This window comes from Grammomys surdaster, unplaced genomic scaffold, assembly GCF_004785775.1.
Source record: "Grammomys surdaster isolate TR1022 unplaced genomic scaffold, NIH_TR_1.0 363, whole genome shotgun sequence".
Classification (NCBI taxonomy): domain Eukaryota; kingdom Metazoa; phylum Chordata; class Mammalia; order Rodentia; family Muridae; genus Grammomys; species Grammomys surdaster.
The window spans coordinates 11,258,146-11,283,521 of record NW_021604782.1 but is presented as its reverse complement, the minus strand read 5'-3'; the positions used below and the strand labels follow the sequence as shown (position 1 = coordinate 11,283,521).

The following is a 25,376-nucleotide window of genomic DNA, read 5'->3' as shown; positions in this document are numbered from 1 at the left end:
CCTTCTTCTCCTTCTTCTTCTTCTTCTTTTTTTTTTCTTAAACCAAACTTGGTTTCTGTTGTAGGCGGCACATTCCCTAGCCGGGCAGGGCGGGCTGCAGAGGGCTGTCAGGGGGAGGGGAGAGTAAAAAAGGGAGGAGAGGACTGGCATGAACTCACGCAGTTTGACAGCTGCTCTCTTATTTAATGGGGGGTTCTCTGGTCAGAAGGAATCAGAAGTATCTCCAAGACAGCAGAAGCATGGCAGAGGAGCTGGGGCTAGGCTTCGGGGAAGCAGCCCCAGAAATGCTGCCGGAAGGCTGCAGGCACAGGCCAGAGGCCAGGGCCGGGCTAGCTGCCAGGAGCAAAGCCTGCTTGGCTCTCACCTGCTGCCTGTTGTCATTTCCCATCCTCGCAGGACTTAGCACCCTCTTGATGTCTGGCCAGCTCCGGGTCCCCGGAAAAGACTGTATATTTCCGGTAAGTAAGCTTTCTCCTGCCTAGAGAACCAGTGGTCTCTCTCCAGGCAGCCACATTTTCCAGCTTGGGACAGAGCTGTTCATGGATAGCACTGGTGGCTCCCCTGTACAAAGCAAATACAGAGCGGGAGGGTGAGAGGTGGAAAGGTCCCATCTGGTTCTTAACTCTGCATTTCCAGGGAATTGAATTGTTTCATCTCATGTTTATGCAAGGATAACTTCACACTCCATATACTTTTTTTTAGATCATTACAATTATTGTGCGCCAATACTTTGGAAAACATTCCTCTTCCTTAAACAAAAAGCTCTTAAATTATATTACATAATGCATGATTATTGAGGGGAAAGAAACAGGAATCACAGACAAGGAAATGAAGAAAAAGCCTTACTCAGAAATCCATAGAGGTGCAAACTATTAATGATCTAAAGTATAGAATTCCTTTCTATTTACAATGAAGGATTATTCTGAGATTTCTACAAAGTATAAAATGGTTGCTATGGCAATAGCTCCATGGCACCATGATGTATGGGTGACTATATTATGTTACTATATGCATGTGATAAAATTTATTTAACCAATTCCTCTTCTTGGATTTAGATATGTTTTTCAGTGTTCAACTAAGAACCTACTGACTCTGAGATCTCACTGGGGCTAAAAAGATGCTTAGCCACCACAAGGGTATAGGGGAGGTGCCTGGAGAATGAGAGGGCAAATGTCCAGGAGGTGACAAAGCCAGGGCTGGGGACACCCAAGAAAGATCCAAAAGGTCAAAGTGTGTTATTTAAAGAATATTCTTTAGGGAAAAATATCTGGCACGGTCTGTAGTGACTGATTCCACTTTAGTCCCAAAGATTAAGGACTAAAAGCAAAAATAGGCAGCCTAATTAGAAATCTAATCAATCTTTGTCAATTTCCACTCTGTGGCTAATGTGTAACTCCTGTCACTCCATCAGGGTCAACAAACGGTGATTCAGCCAGCCACGTGTTATGGTTTATAAAATGTGCAGGTAGACCAGGAAGGTTGCTTATGTTAGAAGGATTAGAAAATCGGAGGTCAGGGTGTGACCCCAGGAAACACACACACACACACACACACACACCAGACTGAGGCACTCCAGGGTGTTCTCAACTCATACAAAGATAGCAGTAGTATTGAACATAGTAGTATCAAGTGGCCTCGAGTAACCTGTGCCTTCTTGGACTCTGAATATACAATAATGTACCCTAATATACAATAGGATCCTACTACTCAGGATGCTGTCTACAGTTCCCGTGTTAGCAGAAGCCAGAGAAGGCTATCTAGATACAGTCCAGAGACTGGAATTGGCAGGGGGGAATGATGCAACAGGAAGACTCATAAAGAGGGTTCTGCTGTCATCTCAAACTGGAACACCCCAGAGTCCCCTCCTCACAATCCCAACTCAGATGCTTTAGGTATGAGCCACATCAATACCTATACCCCATCCCACCATGAAGAAAGCCATCTCCCTAGAGGGGAGCCACACAGGGATGCAGGAGGCTGTTGCTTAACCGGACTATAGGACATCTCAGCATCAAAACAGAAAAGTAAAGGGCCTGAGACTGGGATGGCTAGAGAGACCCAAGTCCTGAAAAAAAGCAGCTGGCCACTCAAGGCGAAGTCTTAAGGGAGAAAAATATTTATGAAACAGCTTGTAGAGGCTTAAAAGAGGAGGGGAGCTTTTGACCTGTTTGCTGAGAAGCACAGACAGAAGGAACACAGAACAGCTAGGAACATTCAGGGTCAGTGGCCTGGGAAGCTATTAGCACCAATTCCTTGGGATGGGGTAAAAGGAGTTTTAGAACACTGACTCTCAACCTGTAGGCCGCAACCTGCACAGTGGTAGCATATCAGATATCCTGCATATCGGATATTTACATTATGATTTATAACAGTAGCAAAGTTTCAATGAAGTAGCAACAAAATAATTTTATGGCTGGGGAATCACCTCAAGAAGAGGAGCTGGAATAAAGGATCACAGCATTAGGAATGTAGAAAAGCACTATTTTGGAGTTCGTTTTAGCATTAGTATGGCACTAACCTTCAGGAAGGGCTTCACTGGAGGATGCAGAAGTTTGGACAGGGAAAAGTGCAGGCAGAGGGGAGAAGAATCACTGACCATTTTCCCCTCCAGACCTTTGATCCCAATCACCAGACTCAAGTAAAAGTCATGGCTCAAAGAAGCCAGGCAGCACCTATGCTAAGAGGTTAGCCTCGCCAGGATGGAGCCACACTGAGAAGGCAGAGATGAAACTGGGGGTTCCTAAAAGAGAATTACTGACCCAGAGGAGAGGACAGAACGTGAGATCCAATGAGGGCAAACTGGGCTAAAATGAGACTCTCCGGTCAGCTGGGCCATTTTTGGCCAAGTGGCAAACAAGCTCCCAGTTTCATGTCTTTGAGCTGTTTCCTTTTCTGCCAAAGAGGGCGTTTCTGTCAGCATGCTGACATTACTAATGAGACACGTGCAGGAACATTTTGTATGTCTGGAATGTGGCAAAACCGCATGCCCTGGGATCCTGAAATATGATTGACACTCAATGCTAGGCACCAGACAACCACCAGGGAAACTTGACCGTGAGCCTCAAGGGACTTTGAGGTTGATGCAGGACACTGAAAAGGGAGCTGTGGAAGTCCTGGTGTTCCCTCACCTGGCCACGGAGCACGGGTGACATTGCTCCAAAAAGGCTTTATGCAAGAGTCCAGGAAGGCACCTGTGAAATAAAGGCTGTTCCCCAGGTCCCTGTCAAAGACTACTTTTGATTTAGAAGTAAGCCATTCCTTTGTTTTGCAGATAGGAAAACTGGGCAGGAGTTGGGGATGAAGATACTTACCTAAGCCTGTACCTCTAGTCAAAGGCAGAGCCAAACTTGAAACCAGACAACCTGAGACCCCTGCTCTGCCGTCTGGCCACGGTGATCATTCACACTGCACTAGGTTCTGGAGATCACACCACAAGAAGAAAACTTTGAGCAATGCCTTGGAGGAAAGCCAGGACCACTACCAGTACCCCCATGCTAACCCAGTGAGGAGTTTCACAGATCAAATCTTCTACAGCATTCTGAGTCACCCACCCATCTAGGACACATAGCTCAGCAGGAAATTAGAGCTGCCAGGGGTGCTGGGTGAATCAGAGAGGTGGCCTCGCACTCTTATGCCGAAGAAATATAATTGAAAACAAAATTGTCTCCCAACCCAGAAGACCTCTCTCTCAGGAAAGCCAGAAGGGAAACAAATACTTCTGTTCTGTTACTGAATAATCCTTAAACTAAGACGTGATACACATCACGGGCAATCTGATTAGAGGCACAAAGAGACTGCAGTTTTATAGGGGCAAGCAGATACAGCCCAGCATCTATAAATTCAATGTGAAGAGCCAAGTGGCTCGAGGCAAACATATACATAATAGCACATGCTTGTTTTTTTATAGAGTTCATCTACATGTAGGCATTTATAAACACATGGAGTATCCCATGAAGAGCTGAGAAATCAGTGCTTCTGTGAACGCCCAAAGAGGGGAAGTGGGAGGCTGAGACACCAGGGAAGGGAAGAAGTGTTTGCAAATACTCCTTGAACAAAATGTATGTGCTCTCTGTGTTAAGAAAAAGATAGAAGTAGTATAGTGTTTTAGGATCTTCGGAGCTGTGAAAAGGGCTAGCGTGATCTGCATTTTGGAAAGGTCATGGGTCGGTTGTTGAAATCTCAACCCCAGTCTGAATTCTAGACTGACCCTAGTTAGTATGTCACCTCCCTTCTCGTGGTGTCTGCTTGCCTATGTATGAAATGCAGGCAATTAGAAATAAGGTAAGTAGGGTGTCTCCCCATGGTGGGGATTAGCCAAGAACAGCACTTACATTACATCATGCTGACCAGGGAACTCCCCTGCTTAGGGAGATTACTTCACAGAGCACAACTTCCCTGCCTGCTATGGAATTTGCCATCGCAGGCTGGAGAGTAGGTTTGGGTGCTATGAAACTTTGTTGACTTATGAGTGTCTCTGTGTCCCCTTGTACACTCCAATCTTTTCCTATCACCAAGACCTCTTTCCTGAAACTACTCTTTTTATGGATAGCATTTGACCATGGTTCAGGTATCCTCCAGGGTCCTGAAGAGTTGTCACTGCTCCAGAACAGGTGCCCTAGCCCCTCTGGAAATGGCACCCTAAGGCCAGGTCTTTGTTCTTACCCCAACCCCACCCAACCCTGGCTCAGGACACTGAATCCTCTTAGCTGCACACAAGGCATAGAATGGTACTGAATTCTGTACAGTAAGTCTCCCTACTGTGTGGTAGGGCTTCCTGCTCAGTATAGCACTCCTGTTTCATCTGTATACCCCTCATAGACTGTCCTCATGTTCTCCTCAGGACCCTTTAATCTCACTTCTCCACCTTCCTCAAAAGCCCTGCAAGACTCCACGGTTTCCTGTACTCCCTCCCCTACCTCATTCCCTTACCCCACACCCCAGGAAAGTCTGGGATGCAGTAAATGCTAACTCTATTTCCACTTGGAAAGATACCTAGTGGTAACTTGCAAAGACATTCACTTGTGTTTTCTGGATGGAAAGGGGGATAAAGTACTGGGCAATAGATCAGCCTTCCCTGGGCCTCAGACTCTGTCCATAAAATGAGGGAATGAATGTGCTTTCTTCCTGGGACTAGAGTGGGAATTCTGCAAAACATCCAGAAAGTTATAGGCAAAATAGGGATGCCACCCAGAGGATTTCTCTACGAACTCCACCTTGGACAGGCCTCTTATCTTGCCTAAGTTGTTTTTCCTGTTTTGAAGGTAAACAATAACCATGAGCCTCAGCGTTGTCTACATGACACAAACAACTGAGATGAAAAACCCGTGAGCATGTTGCTCCCATAGTGGAGCCACCCCTGCTACAACCCAAGGAAGCCCCGTGTGGAAAAGGGGCTTATCCCCAAAAGTTAGGTTGTGAGCAGCTGACAGGGAAGACAGCGGCGGTTCAAAAGCAGAACAAGAGAGGAAGATGTGCATCCTAGTCGGTTAGGGCCACAGCACATATCAGTCACTTCCTGAGCCGGGCTGTCACTCCCTCAGGCAAGCCTGCACCACAGCAAGCACCATTCTAGCTTGGCAAACTCCCATGTCCTCCCTAGCACTGTGTAAAGTTGTCTCCCGGCCTGAACCGTTTGCCTGCCAGGAGCAGACAGTAGCAGCAAGCTGAGGATTTGAAGCAGACACTGGTCCATTCTGCTTCCTCTCCAGAGTTGCATTCTGAAAAGGCAGAGTCCAGAAGTAAACTATGTATCTATGAAGCCTACACAGTGTCTGTTTGGAGAAAAGAATAAAGTCACCCCAAACTCCTAACAGATTCTAAAATCTGCTGTTTCTCGTAAAAACAGATCCAATGGCAACTTCTGTTTACAGCCAAAGCTATAAAACCCTAGCGTGGAAGGTGCAGACAGTCCAGGAGGATTGCTGTTGCTTGGGCCCAAAGAAAGAGAGAAAATAAATGAATTGATATTGACTTTAAGTGTGGCATCTCTGAGCTAGAAGGCTAGGCCTGCCAGGAAAGAATACCAAGGTCAGCTAGTGTGCCAGAATCAGGAGTCAAGAAATAACAAAGTCGGAATTTCCAAATTTGCTCTGCTGCAAACCCCTGACTTTTTGCTCTGGGCCAGATCAAATATATACCATGGCAACCGTGGTCCAGGCCAATGCAGAGGATGATGCAATGAAGTGACCTCAAAAGCAGCCATTTCCAGTTGTATTTATCATTGTGAAAATACAGAGGAAAGGAAGCCTCAAACGCACTGATTTTCCCTAGATGGGCGGAGGGAACTGTCCTGGGTCATAAAACATGAATGTCTTTTCAATTGCAGCGTTTATGACAGCAAGAAATGAATATAATTTCCTGTTTGTGAACAGAATAGATGGGCAGGTGACTCCAAAAGTGGGAGGGAAGGCTAAGTGGATCATTAATTAATATATACTCACAGGGATTTTTCTGGGGGAATGCCAGGAAATCTCAAAGGCCAGCTCACTGCTAACTTACTTATGTTGTGTTCCTTGACAATGCTCATCAGGATCCTAGTGTGTGCGTCAGAATCTGAATTTGCTCCAAAGGTTCAGATCCCTCTCCCTACCTTTGACTGTCAGTACTTTCTTAAGACCTTTAAACACCTGTGATGACGTCAGCTTGCACAGACTTTTAAAACGCTCACACACCAGGGCCCAGCACAGAGCCTAGCACACAGGAGTATATGGCTAAGTGGCTCCCCCTTCACTCCAGCCTTTTTTCTGCCCAGTTGGAAAAAGTAGATTCAGTCGAGAAATACGTGAAGGACACAGTCTGAGGCAAAGGGTCACTAGTAGTCATCATGCCAAAAAAAAATAAAAAAGCAACCAGTGAAAGAAAGACAATCATAGAATAGTGTAAGATAAGCGTTATAACCTGCAAGAATTAAGTGGGGGAAGGCGGATGGAGGAAGCACCAGTTATATTTTAATGCTGCATGTCCTGGACACCCCACTGTCCCACTAGGATGTAAGGTCATGAGTGTACACATTAGCATTTTGGTTTTTGTTTCTTTTGACAAGGTTTCTGGCTATCCGTTTCAATTCTCAGTAAACATTTTCAGAGTCTCAGCTGTGTTCCGGGCAGACATTTGGGGAAACTTTGGAAACCGTACTACTAACAGGCTATTGCTACCCACCTTTAAGCTGTTAAGATATTGTTTGCTTGTTGTTGGTAATGATGATGATTTGCATATTTTATTTATGTGTTTAAGTGTTTTGGTGGTATGTGTGTATGTGTACCACATGCACATCTGGTGCCTAGGAAGGTAAAAAAACATCAGATCCCCTAAAACTGAATCTACACATGAATAAGTGCTACAATATGGATGCTGGGAATTGAACCCGGGTCATTTGCAAGACCAATACGTGCTCTTAACTGTTGAGCAATCTCTCCAGGCTCAAAAAGTTTTAAGCTAGCCAAAAATACCTGTCTCCTAGTTTTTTGAGGTGTGAAACCCTGACTACGTCACTGAATCCGAGCTTTGCCCCGTTACCCACTCCTCTCTGCCCCGGACTTCCTGAGGCCCAAATTTTGCAGACTCATACTTCAGTAAAAACACGGACACTTCCTTGCATACTGGGAATAAAGTGGTAAGGGCAAACCAGACACTGCCTAGCAAATTCTCCTACAGAGAGAAAAACATTATCCCAAGAAATAGAATTAGACTCTGATTCTCAGCCCATGGTCATGTTAAGGGAAAATGTCTACTTCTTGAGGTGTGGCCTGGGGCCAGGGTCCGTTTGGATTTGGAAACCAATACAGCAGTCCTTGGGAGCTTTCATCTCCTCAGGACTCCTGAGTCATCCAAAAATGTTTGGAGGAACCCCACCTAGAGAACAGGAAGGATGTCTAATTGCCAGGTTAACAGGAAGGTTGCGAGCCACCATCTGGAATGTAGGCAGCAGGACATCTTGGTTCTTGAACCTTTCCTTAGACAAGCTACTGCCCCACCCCTTCCCACCTCATCTACTGTCATGCCCCTTCACAGTAGCTTCTTCTCCATGACAGTCATTGTTTAAAAAAAAATGAGCGAATGAAAGGAAAAGAGAGTTCCAGCTTACAGTTTCCCTTCAGATTCTGGGAGTGGTATAGTCTTCAATACCTTCCAGCATTTCCAGCAGGGAGCTAGCTCAGCCTTTGTATCTAGTGGCAATCTGAACCACTAAAACCCATGCATCCCATCCATATATAAAAATAAAATGTGTGTGTCTAAGTAATAAAAACCCTAAAGACCCATCAGGAACCTGTGTGCATAGCCCAGGTACCAGCTCACAGCCCTGGAATTCTTAGTCAAAGAGGGATGCCCCAAAACGTTTGCTGAGTGTCCATTCAGCCCAACATAAGCAGGGTGAATGATGTGGTTTCCCAGCAGAGAAGTAAATGTTCCCATGTGAAGTTGGCCTTCCTTCTTCTTGTACGTGCTGTTAGCCTTTTCCAGTGTGGCTCTTCATCCTTCATCATCTGACTGACATGTACAGGACCTGTAAGCCTCTGTTCAGACTGCTTTCCACAGGTCCTCACAGTTCTGGATCAGTCATCTGTTTAATGAACCTTGAGCTCACCCCACTATCACCATGCTGACTCTCACGTCTTCTGCCTTAATACATCAGGAGCTTGTCCATAAACTATAAGGGCAGAGTTTTGATATTGAGATTTTGAAGTCACCTGATCAGAGTTAACATGCTAGTCCCCCCACATATGGGATGGAGGACATTTGGCAAGCCCCATTGTTACTATGGGGATATGGATAGAATCTACTATAGTGTGTTTCATGAGGCCGAAGGACGTGCTGCCAGCACAAATAAGCAACAACTGCACTCTTCGTACTTTTAAATCTATTGACTGAGGAACACTGTGGTTTCTTCTTACAGCTGGAAACACAGAGGAAATAGAAAAGAGCAAGCAGTTGGTAACAAGAGAGGTGACCAGTGGGACATGGGATGTCAGGATGAGATAGAACTCTGAGGCAGTAGGAGGGCTCAGTGGGTAAAGGTGCTTGCTTTAGGATCCTCATGGTGAAAGTAAAAAACAGACCAGCACAAGTTGTCCTCAGACCTTCACACATGCACTGTACCTATACATATGTACATAAAATAAATAAAATGTAATTTTTTTAAAAAAAAGTATAGGTCTATGTTGTGAAAGGCATGAGGATCCACCAAAGCATGATGAGCACAATAGAATCTCGGTCATAATAGAATCATCTCTAGTTAGCCCTCTAGAGAGTAGATATAAAATAGACAAAAGGAAGAAACCAAAGGCAGGGAGGTCTGCCAAGGAGCTGTAGGAGGACCCAGAGAGCAGGAGGCAGAACCTGGATGTATTGGTGCACACTCTTCTGTGTTGAAGCCTGCTCCCCTGCACTCACACAGTTACATTCCCTCAGTCACAAGCACACACATGTGCTGTGCACATATAGGTTTTAAGCTGCAGACATAGATGAGATGTCCATGGTAGTAGGAAATAATCTGCTAATGGAGGCTGTGTAATTACAGGATCCAAGTCAGAGAACTGTCTCGCAAAGGCAAGTGTGTGAAAGCTGATGGTACTGTTAGTAAGCTGGGAGCCTGCCTTGCTCCTGAGTTTGTGCTCAGGCCTGGGAGAATGATAGTTCTTGTATTTTCATGTGTCCTTTGAACTGACTGGGGCATTTTCTTATTTGATCTTCACTTCAACTCTGCAAGTCACTCAGGTTTGGGGGTGTCAGTATCTGTAGTTTATAAGTGGGTACACTAAACTCAGAGAAAATGGTATCTTTCACAAGATCTTACCATTGACAAAGGACAGAACCACAATCCAAATGCATGTCTATCTGGTATCAAGACAGTTGCTTTTCTTCTATCATGGAAAATCTGAAGGGACTCAGGAACTAGGGATGTGACGGTGGAAGAATTCTTCATGTGTTCTGTGGAAACAAATAGGAATTGCAAAGCTGATGGGAAGGGGAAGGTAGTCATTATTTCTTTGAATCATTTCTTAGGACTCAGAGTGACCAATATTGTGTGTTTCCTTTCATGTGTGGATCCTCAATTATATACAACCATTCTTAGGGAGAGATGGATACAAGTGATATAGATACAGCTGCAGAGAGGTAGATTTCATGAATTAAAAGCAGGACTATCTTGAGGGAAAAGGAATAGCTGGGGGAAAGAAGAGAGCAGAAGAGAATATGAGAGGGTGAATATGGTCAGAGTATATGATAGGGTGGGATGAGAGTGTCTTAACCAAGTCCTTCGTGGTACACAGGCAGTATATGCCAATAACAAGAATAGTTACAACCTTCAAAATAGTGTGGGAAAAATAAAGTAATTTCCAGTTTGTTTATTACAAGCAATGACAGGATGTAGAAATCTCCTCAGATACAGCAGGAAAAGCTCTGAAGCTAAGAAATAAAGACAGGAGAAAGGAAGGCCACTGGTAGTCTCTAGAAAAGGAGTGCAGAGCTGAGATGCAAGATTCCCACCAACTGAGATACTCCAATGCTGTTCCCCTCCCAGAAGAGGACCAAATCTTAGACAGCAGCAGAGTCTTATGGGCAGCTGTGTGGGTTTTTGATTTAAGGACTGTAAATCTGAACTGTACTTTTTCTCAACAGGTTATATCAGAACCAAGATCTGAACCTTCAATACAACCAGTTTGTAAGTGTTCATCATTGATGTCTTTTCTTGTGGGGGATAAGGACTTTGTTGACAATTTTAGTATACATGTATTGGAGATGGGTCTATAATTGCCAAATTGTCAAGCCAAGGCATGTAGACAGACCTAGAGAATAATAAGGCTCCTCCCTCATTGCTAAGAAGGCAAAACAGTGCTCTGACTACATGTATGATCCATGGCCTGAATCTAAACTCCCAGCTCAGGGATATACTAGACAATGTGGCCTTCAGACAGATCAGTGTCTACAGTCATTCACCTCTGACAGTGGTTATCCTTTCTGGCAAGGTGAGTGTAGAGGAAATTGATCAACCCCTATTAAGGGATGAGAGTAGTTCCCAAAACATCAGAAATAAACAATAGATGTTGCTGTTTATAGTCAACACCATCTGAATCACTATAGAACCTGTTTAACACAAAAGCCAACATGAAATGATAAGGTCATTCTCAAAGATTAATGAGAAAAGAGGCACAGAAATGGTAAAGGATCTGTCAAGATCATGGAGCGACAGAGTAGGTCCTACTCACTCCACATCCTTTCTCAGTTGAGTTATCCATACTCCTCAGTGGATATAGTAAGAGAACCATAAAGAATCCAAAAGATCATCTGGCCCTCACAGTATAGCTAAAAGAAGAAGCAATGAGCCATGGTTTATTTGTCTCTAAGAACCAAGAACCATGTGACCACAGCATTCAAGGTAGAGATTGCTGTGCCCATCTTAGAGATAGGAGAACAGAGTCCAGGCTAGGCAACTTGCCCAAAGTCCTTTGCACCTAAGACTCTTACTCCTGAGTCTCCCACATCCCGGTGGTGTATCCTACAGATACCATGAACCAATCCGAAGCCCACAAGACATGAAACTGAACCACAGTGAGTAGGATTGATGTTCCTCTTCCATTGCAGTTGCTGTCTTCAGTCTGTTACCCATTACTCAAAGATTATTTCTCCTTCTATTACAGACACACCTTCCAGAGACAAACCGAGAGCACACCTGACAAGTAAGCCTTCCTGTACTTCCTTAAACACCACAGTTCATAGATCTGAAATACTTTTTCACTATATTAACCAAAACTCACTGTGATGGCTTTAAACTGGCAACAGAATTGACAATCAAGGATTTTGAATAATTTCTTCCCTGTGTCAGATCCAAGGGCCTATGACTCATGGGTGGGTGCTCTGTCCTCTGCAGTCGGCGTTCTACCTGTCTCTCCTGCTTTCCTCTGGCATGCTCACACTCAGCCATCCACAAATGGCTTTCCTCCATCTTGGTCCTTCAAGTAATTCTGGATCTCATAACAGATGACAGATCCCTGGATGGACTTGAAGGGGCTGGGGAGGTAGCTCAGTAAGTGAGATGCTTATTATTTAAGAACTTGAGTCTAGATCCCTAGCACCCATGTAAAAAGCCAGGCATACTGCTATGTGTCTGTGGTGCTGGTGCAGTTGGACAGATCCCAGAAGCTCACTGGACAGCCAGGCTATCTGAAATAGTAAGCTCCAGGTCCAGAGAGATCTGTCTCAAAAAATAAAGCAACAGAGTATGTTACTAGATGTCAACTTCTGGTTTTCACATGGGACACACACACACACACCCCTCATACCCCACATACACACATGAAAAGACATTGAGAAAATTTAAACTCAGACATTGATCTGCATTTTCCAAGTCAGATGGGTCGGCATTGGGAAGATTCAAGCAACATGCTTCCTATCCCAACTCCAGCTGCTGCTGAGCTAACTCAGCTTTGCTGCATTCAGTGCAAGAGAGCTTGCCTCTCTGCAGACATAGAGGGACTGGTTTATGCATCATCAGAGAGCACAAGTCAATCATCCACAGTCAAGAGACAGAGACCACTAGATGTGACCGATAAGATGTCTATATGGAAGCGCCAGAGCTTTCCAAGAACCATTTAATGCAGAGACTGTGGGATTCCACACCCATTCAGGATATGTGGCAAGCTTGCAAAAGTTACCCTAGACAATTCAACAGTGGGAAAGATACCTTAGATCACAGTGGTTCTCAACCTTCCTAGTGCTGTAACCCTTTAATACAGTTCCTCATGTTGTGGCAACTCCCAAGCTCAAAATTATTTTTGTTGCTATTTCATAACTGTAGTTTTGCTACTGAGCTATGCCTCTGTTCCTAAGACCATTAGAAATAAGCGTTTTCCAATGGTCGTGCCCCATAGGTTGAGAAACTGCTGTATTAGAAAGTCTAGGATCTATGTTTCTGGTCACCCATTGGATCCACAAGTTGTTAAGTTCTTCGTTAAAACAAAAGCTATGCCCAAACTGTAGTGTCAGTACATAATAGTGATTGCTGTGAGTTTTTAAAGTAGTTATAGGGAATTAAGATGGTTTTGTTGCCTCTAAAAATAATCGTCTTGTTGCAAATTATCCTATTTGACATCAGAGGTTTGAATCAAGTTTGGTTCTATTTATTTCTTTAACTGTATGCATATTTCATAAAGCATTGGCTAATATGTTTTATATAATGTATATTTAGGAGTGATGCAAGCATAAGAACATATAAAACATAAAAATGACACAAGCTTACTCTTTAATCTTTCTAAATAAAATATGCTGCTTTATTTGAACAGGAAAAGCTATCCGGACAGTTCCCAGTTTATGGTAATCTATAAAGTGCTCACATTTGTTCTGCCCACTTAATCTTCAGAACAAGGCTCTAAAGAACCCTATCCTCAGCTTCCAGATGAGACACTGAGGTACATAGGAGAAAACCAATCTCTACAGATGATTAAAGAGCTTTGCATGATGCAGAATCAGAGTTGGTACTGGGCCCAAGTGGCCCAAAGCCCAGCTTCCTTGCATTCCACAAGTCTATTGCATTGACTTATATTTGGCCCTGTCAGTATAGGAGAAGAATTGCCAAAATGTTCTGAGTCTCTGGTCCCAACATGTCTCCAGGTAATACATTATTGATTACTGCCTGTTTTGTGACATTGGACCACAGCGTTGTGATGTAATGACAAGGTTGGTTGCTATGGTTGCTAGCACTCCCCCTCTCATGAGCTCGTTCTCTCCCTCTCCCTCTCTTCCTCTTCTCTCTCTTTCTCCCTCTATCTTTCCTTCCTCTTCCTTCCTCCCTCTCACCTCTCTTCTCCCTCTTTCCTTTGGAACAGTGCTTTTCTGAAACAAGAAAGCTAGTAAAGATTAATGTATTACCTAATAGCCACAAATTTTACACTTCTTTTAATTCTTCCCACAAATATTATTTATCTTTTTTCAAAGAAAACGACATGCCAAATAAAAACAAGCACTGATTTAATAAAATGACACATTATGCAAAACGAATTTTTCTAGAGTGAGGGAGGAGAGGAGAATAGAGTTGTAGATTCTGTACTGGTGGATGTTTCCAGGACCTCTGGCAGACAGTCCAATCTAACATAAAGTACTAAACTCGTGTAAAAACGATGAAGCTTTGACAAAACCTATGAATAGCTTCAGGAATGAGAACTGAGAGGGCCTCTGTCTGGCCTTGTCCTGGGTAAGCCAACTTAGCATGAAATTCTTTTCAGGTACACAGAAAAATAAGAGGATTTCTTAACTTGCACTGTGCCCATGTAGAACAGCAATTTGTCAATAAGGAAATCTTTTCTAGTGATCCAAATATGAGTGACCACACCCCAGGGCACAAACTTAAATTATCAGGAGTGCCAAAGTTCCGACTGTGAAAGAGATTGCTAACCTCATAGGGTGACCAAGGAAAGTGAGTGCAGGAGACAGAGGCTGGAAAGATGACTCCCTACAGAAAGTGCCTGCTATGCAAGCAGAGGATTTAAGCTTGGATCAGCAGAACCTACTTGGAAATCTATGCACAGTCACTCGCACCTGTATCCCTAAGGCTGGTGGGACAGATACAGACAGATCCCTAGAACTTTCTGGCCAGCCAGTCTCTTAAAATTGGTGAGCTGCAGGTTCAGTGAAAAGCCGTATCTCAAAATGTAGAGCTTCTATCTCTGGCCTCCACACGCATGTGTACTTGTATGCACACATGTAGATACAACGTGAACACAAACACACATAGGCACACACACACATACAGAGAGAGACAGAGACAGACAGACAGACAGACAGACAGACAGACAGACAGACAGACAGAAAAATGGTATAAGACTTTACTCTGATAAACCACAGGTTCCGACCTGTGCCGATTAAACTTCTCTACTGTACTTGCAGTTCGGAAACAAACTCAAGGACAGCATCTGGAAAATCAGCTCTCTGTTCTGCACTGGGAGCATGAAGTAGGGTTGGCCTTCACCAAGAACTGGATGAACTACACCAGCAAATTCCTGGTGATCCCAGAGTCAGGAGCCTATTTCATCTACTCCCAGATCACATTCCGAGGGACCACATCTGAGTGTGGTGACATCATCCGGGGGAGACGACCAAACAAGCCAGACTCCATCACTGTGGTTATCAACAAGGTAGCCGACAGCTATCCTGAGCCTGCCTACCTCCTCACAGGGACCAAGTCTGTGTGTGAAATAAGCAGCAAGTGGTTTCAGCCCCTTTACCTTGGAGCCGTGCTCTTCTTGGAAGAAGGAGACAGGCTGATGGTAAATGTCAGTGACATCTCCTTGGTGGATTACACAAGAGAAGATAAAACTTTCTTTGGAGCCTACTTGCTATGAGGAGAAAACAACCCTCATTCCACAGGGCTCCCCTGCCTCCTACTTCCCAATTTCCTTTGCTCATATGGAACTATAAACAGGGGCTTTAGATGGATCAGGAATAGGGGACAGTGGTTTAGCTATATAATTCAGGAACCCAAAGTTGATCCTTAGGTGCCTTATGGACTAAAATAGTAAATGGAAAACTAAGAACAGCTCATGTTTGATAGAGACCTGCTAGGTTTTAAAAATTGAAACGGCACAATCTACTGATCTCAGGACAGAACCTTTCCTCGGTACCCTCTGTCCTAGTCCTTTCGGAACCAGCAGGTCGGTTACAGCTGAGTTTGATAATAAGCTTACTTCAGTTCAAGAGCTAAGGACAGAATCCAAAGAGAGTCTGAGAAAATGATGTAATTCCTCCAGAGGCAAAAGTCCTTTATTTGCATTTCCACATTCTTTCATGCCTAACCTAACAAAGAAGGAAAGAAAGACAGACAGAAGAAAGAAAGAGAGAAGGAAGGAAGGAAAGAAGGAAGGAAGGAAGGAAGGAAAGAAAGAAAGAAAGAAAGAAAGAAAGAAAGAAAGAAAGAAAGAGGAAAAAAGAGAAAAGAACTGGTATTTCTCCTCAATATTCTCCAAAAAGGAATTGGTTTTCTGATGTGCAGGAGAAAGCTCACCTTTCTTATGATTGCATCATTTAATATCCAAGCATGCAAGTGGGAATTCTACATACACATAGAACATAGAATACATTTATTGTTGTGAGAACATGTTTCTTGAGTACCTACTATGCTCTGCGCACTCAGCCCACAGGATCATGAAGAGAAAGTCAAATTTTACTTTAAAACTAAGTGAATCCTGATCAACTACCACTCAGAATGTACTGAAGAATAACTTCAAGTCAGCCATCAAAGAGGTTTCCCGGGTAAAGGTGTTTGTCATCAAGCCTGACACCCCAAGTTTGACCTCCCAGAGCCCAAAGCTAGAAGGAGAGAACTGACTCGTACAAGTTATCCTCAAACCTTCATACAAATGCCATGGCATGCACACATAACTAACTAAATAAATGTAAGAACAAACAAATTTTAAAGAAAAATTTCAAGTCCTGAAAGACAGTGTTCCTGCAAAGGTTGTCTCTGTCATTGTCTGGTGTAGGCTAGCCAGCTGATAGAGACACTGAAGCAGTTTAGAGACAGATATCTACTGAAATGGACCACTGTGCAAACACTTGATTCATGCCAGGAGTCAATTTACTTATTCTCCAAGGACCAACAACAAAATGTCAATCATCAAATCTGGAGACCTTTATCTCGATCAGCTTTCAAGTTTGGTTTGCAGCTTTGTATGAAGAATGCTACATAGGTATTTTGCCTTAAAATATTCAAAGGGATTTAAATATGAACTTAACTAACCTGCTCAGACAAAGCCTCTTATGGGAGGAGAACTTGGAGGATGAGGTCCCTCTGTGCTTCCTTGGTTTCATTTCCTTGTTGTGATTTTCCAATACTAACAGGGGTAAAAGGGGCGACCCTGATCTTTTAGCTGCTTGACTGATCTGTAAAGCAGAAATTCATTCATTTCTCAGGAACAAATGAGGCCATTAGAAGGAGGCATGTTAACTTCATGCATTTTATGTAGGGTGACCTATTCTGTAACCTTTATACGATCAATAATATTCCAACAGTGATGCTTGAATTTCATGATCAAACCTAACATCCCACCAGGTGACTAAAACTTGGGTGTGAAATGGCCAAGAACTTCCAGTAGCACAGTTTCAATTAGAAATGCCCGTGTCATGGCAGATGCCTCAGAGGAGTCTGATGATAAACCTGGCCCCAAATCACTGCTAAACCACCTGCTAGGAAAACTTAGAAGCAGAGATGGGCGGTATGGCTCCACACAGTGGCTGGTAGAGTAGTGGTAGCTGATCAAAATTTGTTGAGTAATAATTTGTTATAAAATTCATCTCCGCTGCCTACCAAACCTAGGTTGTACACTAGCTTCTGCTAAGACAGCTTACATTGGCCCCTTTTCTGTCTTCAACTTCTTGAAATATCACAGGACTCAGTGAGAACACAGGCAAAGGTGAGGTCACCTCCCCCTGGTTCTTCATAGGGGAAATCACACCTGAAAGAAGCTGGGCTGCCTGGAGTGACCTGGAGGAAGAGGTGTCACAGAAGAAGGACTTTTTTTTTAATTAGGTCTAAAACCCTGAGAGGAATGCTCATTAGTCAATTGAGGACACTGTGCCAATTACTCCAGTCTGGCTCCAAGGGCAGAAAGGAGAGTGAGATGCTCTCTCTGCCTGAGTATATCTTCATGGTGCATGAGAACATTGAGCTACATAGACTTATGGGAAAAGACTTGCCCAAAAGCAGTCAGAATGAGCTGGTCACCTCTACAAAAACCAATCTTAATGTCAAGGGCCTTCAAAGCTGCCCAAGAGTGATCTGGTTGGCTTCAAAATTGATCCAAGACATGGATCATAAATTTCCTGACATCCAACATCCAAAGGTGCTTGAGGCTTTGTCCCTGACATGTATTTATTTTGCTCCTGTTTTTTGAAGACTGTAATTGTTGATTTTGTATATATATATATATATATATATATATATATATATATGTACATATATATATGTATATACATATATATGTGTGTATATATATATGTGTATATATATATATACACAAATACATGCTGTCAAGAAGCAGCATCAAACATTTCTAATTGGACTCAAACCAGCACTTCTGTATCCAAGATACTAAGTATTCCCATAGCAAACAGGAACATGCTGTTTTTTAAAGCAAAATGGAAAAAAATGGTTTTAAGAATATGTGATGGAGTCAAGTGTGGCAGCATTCATCTGTAATCCCAGCACATGGGAGGCTGAGCCAGGAGGATTGCCATGAGTTTGAGGAGAACCTGGGCTCAATAGTAATTTTCAAGAAAGCCTGGTCTACATAAAAAGACCTTGTCTTACATTAAAAACAAAACAAAACAAAAAACCAAAACAACAAAAAACCAAATAGACCACAGGCTGGTCCTTGGAGATAAGGTAATATGTTCATGGATTTGGGCAAGGGGTTGTGTGTTTTTGGAAAATAGTTAATTTAGTGAGAAATGCTTTGCAGTCAAATGCATCTCAAAGGCTGCTGAAACTTAAATCGAGTCTATAAACATTTACCTAGTACTTGCTTGCCCTGGGGACAGAGACATAAATTATTTTAGTCTCAGATCCACTCATTTGAACAGATTGGCATCTCCATCGTCTGTGGAGCTTTTAATCACTCTGGTTGTATTAGCTAATTAATTAGCTAACTGGAGACCCACTGATACTTTCTTATTAAGAACATGGGTGCCATTTGATGAAAGAATCGTTAACAAAATGGTTTGAATTTCCGCTTAAGTGATTTTCTTTTTTCTTTTTCTTTCTTTTTTTTTTGTGAGCTAATCAAGGGCAGCTTCTCATAAATAAATGCCAGGGGATGTAAGGATACCATTCCCTGTGGCAAGGGCCATTATTGAAACAACTTTCTCAAAGAGGCTGTTACTTACTGGCCTCAAATTTTGACACAAACACCTTTGAAAATGTTAGAACTTTATGGACACCTAGAGATGCTTTGAAAAGTCTATGTTCCCAGCAACAGCCATTAATCAACATGCAGCATGGGTCACTCAAATTTTGACCTTAGCTGTTTTTAGATCTGTTTTACAGAACACTATTCCCAGGCTATAATCTCTGAGGCATATTTGGTGATTTACTAAGGTACAGAGGGGGAAAAATGAAAGTGTACTTGTACTACGTGATTTCTCTATGTATGTCAGATTCTACTCAACAGCAGGGCATGCCAGAGCCTTGGATTCATTCCAGTGCAAGCTACGTCACCCCAGAGGAAATTCCAAGTTTGTGCCTGTCAACTACTCTGGATTGTGAAAGCCCACGAGTTTGCTGTGCACATGGTTCAGCCATTGCCAGCAGCACTCTCTTGCATGGTATTTCTCACAAGCTCTTACTCAATCAGGTTCCCATGATTGGGACATAGGGGATTAATCGCTTGAGCAGGTTTGTTTATAGTCTGTCCCTTGCAAAGTACATGCAGATATGTCTGGCTGCAAAATCCCCTGCTTTTTTATGGCTTAGAGAATACTGGGAGGGTTTTGCTGTTTTCAGTCACAATTAATTTAAGCTTGAAATATTGTCCTGAATATTAGCAGTATTCTAATATTGCCTGCTAGCCTCTGGCTAGTTTAGTAGCGGTGACAGTATTACATCAGAGTTTCTATATTCATGTCGTGCCCTATTCTGTCATTGTTAAAACTTCCTGAGCTCAGTAATCCTTACCCCCACCTCTTTCATCTACCCATCTTGTAGATGTAGCTTGTGAGGAGACTCACAAGCCTGAATTGCAGTTACTTTTTCAAAGCCACACAGTATGGTAATGGAATAGCCATAACTCTACTCTTGGCAAGTGGCACTCAATTTGATGCAACTAAAAAAGAAATTGAAGACAGAAATATCTGAGTTTTCATGGGGCAACGTAGAAGAGCAAGGAGACTGCTTACACATGGTGGTCACATCTCTGGCTTCATCCCTAAACCAATTTTCTGACCACAAATAGATTTTGTTCTTGTAGTGATTGTTCATTCACTGAAAAGGGTCAAGCAAAAAGAGAGTTTTATAGAAACCATTGCATCATGGAGGTCAGGGGGGGATAAAGTCAAAGAATTCCTTCTCCAAATCTATAGCCATGTGGCCAGCCTTTAGTGGACTTCTACTTGACCATGACAAACCTGAGAGCCTTGCCCAGCGTTCACTGGTTCCTAATGAACTAGAAGAGTAATCTATTCCCTCACCAACTCTAGGGGCTTGGCCAGTGTAGAGAATGTCATGGGATTTTAAAGCTAACAGGAGCTGCAATCCAAACTTATGTCACTTCAAGAATGAAGAAGCACAGGTCAGGAGAGGTAGCATATGAAGCCTGGTGTTGGGCAGTAGCTCAATGGAGTATTGAGGCTAAAACTAGACTTCCTGCCTCTCACCACACTCAACAGCCTTTCAGTTTGATCCATGAATTGTTTAGTGGTTTTGTTTATTTTATTTTATTTTATTTTATTTTAAGCATCTGTCACACCTAGTTATTGTCACACCAAGAGGGTCCTTAACAGGCAAGTCCTGCTCTTCTGTGTGCACATAAGAGGAAGGAGGCTCACAGTAGCAAGTACACAGATATGCAGACTTACATGATTTTTGTCTTAAAGTCATTAAGACACACACAATGTGCCCCTCTTTTGTCTTAGAGGGTATTCAGGCTGAACAGATGTAGGTGTTCACCTGATCTTATTGATAAGCCCCATGTGCTTTCATTGGTTGTATGTTTTATGTTAAAACGTCACATCACCATGGTAAAATGCATATTGTATGTTCTTGGGTATATAATTAACTAGTATGCATCCCATGTATGAATTCTAATCTCTGTAAATGGAAAATTATATATGGTAACATATGTAACAGTTGTAATTTAATAAACTGACACTGAAGGCTACAGAATCATTTCTATTCTTTTGTTCATTTGTTTTTCTTTCTGGATTAGTATCCAAGAGTAACCTTGGAATCCTTTTAAAAATGCATCTAGGGGCTGGGTAGATGGCTAAGCCATTAAAGTGCTTGTGATACAAGCAAGAGAATACAGAGTTTGGGTTCCCTAAAGCTTCATGAATGTCTGGAGGGAGTACCAGTCATCAATATCTCCAGCTTTGAAAGGTGAAACAGGAATCTTTAAAGCAAGTTGACTGCTGAGACTAGCAGTGTCAGTGAGCTCTGAGTTCAACTGAGAGATCCTGCCCCCACTGAATAAGATCAAAACTAATTGGGAAAGATTATTGGTATCAACCATGACCCCCCCATGTATGCATGCATATACATATACATGCATCCACACATACACATATGGTAGAAAGTGATAGAGACAGACACCCAGGTGTCCTCTGGCCTATAGGCACATGCACTTGCGTAAATCTATACGTAGACATGTATACAAACCACAAAAGAATAACTCAAATAGAGCTAGCCTTAGGGTTATACGCATGTTATTGCAGAACTCAGGAGCCTAAGACAGGAGGAACATGACATCAAGGCCAGCCTGGGTGTCAAAACAAGACTCTGTCAAAAATAACAATAACAAAAATGGTTCAAGACATTCATTTCCGCCCACTTCCCAGAGCAATAGACTTCTGGTACCAGTTCACTTCTGGGTCTCAGTGGGTATTAATGTGAGCTATGTTAAATTGCCAGCTGTTTCTTGGAAGAATAAAGACAAGGTTTCTCTATATAGCCATGGCTGTCCTAGAACTCATTATGTAGACCAGGCTGTCCTCAAACTCAGAAAGATCCACCTGCCTCTTCCTCCCAAATACTGAGACTGAAGAAACGCACCACCATGCCCAGCATTAAATTGACATTTTTAAGAGTTAAAAAAAACACATATCAGAAAATTTATCTCTACCTCTATAGGTAAAATCAAACACAAAGGGTGGGGGGGAGTGAGGCTCTGCTCTGAAGCATCTGCCTCAAAATCCCCTTCCTGATGAGCCTGGGGAAGATTCTTGATCCTTCAAAAGGTCAGCTCCCTTCTCATTCCTTTGTGCCCATCCCTGGAGGTGACAGAGAACAATTTGTTCTTTACACTTGTAGCATGAAATGAATCATTGCAGAGCTAGTACCAGTGAAAACTCATTTCAATTTTTCAGAGGGAAAATAGTGATGAATGTCTAATGTAGGTCACCAAAAATGAGTTTTCCAGCAGATTCTTAAAAGGACTCTCCATCCCCAGAACCTCGAGAACAAAGAGGTGAAGCCATTCACCTTCTCTCCAATGTCAGCCTTGTTACCTATGGGGACACCCAGTGACAGATGAGATTGATATTACCATTATGGTTGTGAGCTAGTGTGATCACAGTCTGTTTATCTGGCATCTACCCACCCTACACACACATCTCCCATCACAATAATACTCAGCACTAATGATCTAATATGGAATCATACAAACTGCTGTGTAAGGGGCAGGAGACCTCTGTTCTAGGCCCTGGGCTGCCAATTTGGCCTTGAGCCAATACTTCTCTAAGTTTCCATTTTCTTCTCAGATTAAGAAGAACATGGCTCAAATTAAGCCCTAAATGGAATGTCTACATCAAACCCCTTCCCTGAAGGCTCTGGGATCTATAATGAAGGAGAGGCTGAAAGATCGTAACAGTGAGAGGTGGTGGATGATTCCAAGGAAACAGCATTTGGGGACACATCGGGGCTGATGAACATAGGAACTCAGAGATCATAGCAGCATGCACAAGACCTGCACGGGTTCAAGCCAGACACAATCCCAGAGAAGCTATTTGCAACTGATACCCACTGAAGGAGGAAAAATTAGTTTTCTCCAGTGGAGTGACACTAGATATGTAAGTCACACTGCAGGGCAGGCCCCATGCTCAGGAGTAGTTGACCAACACAAAACAAACTCCATGGATTTTTTGTGTACTTTTTGTTGTTGTTTTTGTTACAGTTTAGTGTTTTTACCCTTTTTGGGTTTTGTTTTGCTTTGTTTTCCTGTTTGTTTGTTTGTGTGTTTGTGTTTGTTGGCTTTGTTGGAGGAAACCTTGAGAAAGAGAGAAAATATGAAGCTGGGAGGGTAGGGAAGTGAGAATGACCATCGAAGATTTGGGGGAAGGAAAGAGTATGATCAAAATATATTGCATAAAATAATAAAAATATAAACAAATAACAGGGCTGAACAATTCTGTGCCCATGGCACTTGAGTTTCAAATGTGCTTCCTTTTATCAGATTTGTGTAGGGAGTGAAGAAAACTTCTCCAAGAGAAAGCAGAACTCTGCATCCCTAGGCACAGGGATTTTTCTCCTCTTCAGCAGAGGAAACAGAAAGCTCACTAGGCCTGAAATATGTATTCTAATGTCTACTCACACTGTTCCACGTTAACAGAATTCTTCAACTCCCTTTTCCCACTGGTCCCTTTTGGCTTTCAGTAGGGCTTTGATGACCCACTCTCCATCCCACATTATCAAGGAAACACCATCCTACCAGGATGCTATTTTATTTACAGCTGGTCTTTCCCAGGTCCTGAGATTAAATCTTCCCATAAGTCACCTTATTCAACAATGCTATGAAATTGGCCTTTTTCTCACTGAACGGATGAGAGAAATGAAGCCTGGGAGATTAAGTCTACAGGCCCATAATAACTCTGCAAAGCCAGGATCCTAGTCCAGAGAGGAAGGAAGTACCCTCGTCTCAGAACCCATAGTCAGCAATCTATAACAATAGCTAACTAACAGCTAAGTGCTTGGCATGCATCATCTCACTTACTTCTCAGAGCATCCACTTCCTTGGGTCCATGTCAACAACCGTACTGGCTCCTACTGCCACTGCCAACCTCAGGAATTAGCATAAAGTTCTCAAAAAGTGATTGGGTCTTCCATTCAAAGCATCATTTGACGACTGCAAGCACAACAGAGATCCCACCCAGGAATGTCCTTTCCTCTGGCATGTCACGTCTTCACTCCTACTAACCTATAGAAATGCCAGCATCATGCAATGTTGGCCGTCCCAGCCTTGCCCAAACTGGGAACCTCAATTCTGGACACATCAAGTCCTCAGACCAGTTCCAACTACTAACCAGAAAGAGCGATGTGGGGTTCTCTATTGGCTTCCAGTTCCCCTGAAATGTCACCATTCACCCTAAAAGTAAGCCCTATCTCTTTCCTGGTCCATAGTCTCTACTCGGCCTTAGTCAATTGGAGCATGTGCCCTGTGGCAAGCCTTCACTAAACATTTTGCAAGCACAACTTTCCGTCATCTTTACATCAGAACTGGGAGAGAAGGAACCCCTGTCATCTCATTGTGGCTCTTCTACACATGAAGAAGCTTAGGTTCACTGAGACCCAGGAACTCCATGGACTTGGGTCTTCCAATAAGTGTCATTCCATCTTCTCACACAGTGTCTCACTTTGCTTCTAGGTTTTGCCACATCTCTGTGTCTTATGTGTATCATTGACAAAGTCACCTAACTCCTTTGGACCTCAGAGGCGACCTCTAAATTCAAGTACAGATCTAAAATTCTAGGGTTCTAGTTTAACTTTAGCACAACTGTCATCATTCTTGTGTTATAGGAAGTCTGGCCTTGCTTTTGTAGAGGACATTATACACAGAGCCCTCTCCTCTCCAGGTTGCTATTCCTCCTAGGGACCATGAAACACCATTCCAAAACCTTCTCCTGCAACCCATGTCTGTAGCCATGCCAAAGGAAAGATGCCATTACTGGCTATGTTTACCTCACTGAGTTCTCAACTTTGGCTGCATACTAGTGAAAGTAGAGGGTGGGGGTAGACTATCCAGACCAATCCAATCAGAATCTCTGTCTTAGTTACTGTGCTGGCTAGTTTTACGTCAACTTGACACAGGCTAAGGTCATTGAAAGGAGGTAACTTCAATTGAGAAAGTGTCTCCAAAGATCCAGCTGTATGGCATTTTCTTAATTAGTGATTGATAGGGTGGGTCTAGCCAGTAGTGGGTAGGATCATCCATGGGCTGATGTTCCTGGGGTCTATAAGAAAGCAACCTTAGAAAGCCATGAGAAACAAAGCCACTAAGCAGCACTCCTCCATGGCCGCTGCATCAGCTCCAGGTTCCTGCCCTGCTTGAGTTCCTGTCCTGACTTCCTTCAATAATAAACAGTGATATGGAAGTATAAGTCAAATAAACACTTTCCTCCCCAAGTTGCTTTTGGTCATGGTGTTTCATCATAGCAATAGTAATCCTAAGACAGTTACTATTCTAGGCCTGTGAAGAGAGACCATAACCAAGGTGACTCCTATTTTTTTTTTTGAAAAAAGCATTTAATTGGGGACTCAATTGCAGAGGGTTAGTCCATTATCATCTTGACATGAAGAAAATAAGCATGGTAATGGAGCAGTAGCTGAAAGGTTTACATCCTGGTCTGTAGTCTGCAAGAAGAGAGAGAGAGAGAGAGAGAGAGAGAGAGAGAGAGAGAGAGAGAGA

The 25,376-nt window shown here is 43.0% G+C and overlaps 1 protein-coding gene across 2 annotated transcripts; it reads left to right on the top strand.

Annotated features, from left to right (window-relative positions):
• The first annotated feature begins 239 nt into the window (after positions 1-239).
• On the top strand, positions 240-15,580 carry Tnfsf15 (TNF superfamily member 15). Of its 2 annotated transcripts, XM_028780030.1 has the most exons (5): positions 240-458; positions 8,053-8,071; positions 10,542-10,565; positions 11,637-11,675; positions 14,878-15,580. In XM_028780030.1, the coding sequence occupies exons 1-5, from the start codon at positions 240-242 to the stop codon at positions 15,330-15,332; spliced, it is 756 nt and encodes a 251-aa protein (XP_028635863.1). In that variant the 3' UTR covers positions 15,333-15,580. The 2 variants fall into 2 exon arrangements, with proteins under 2 accessions (XP_028635863.1, XP_028635862.1); XM_028780029.1 differs by lacking the exons at positions 8,053-8,071; positions 10,542-10,565 and adding an exon at positions 10,618-10,660.
• The last annotated feature ends 9,796 nt before the right edge of the window (positions 15,581-25,376 follow it).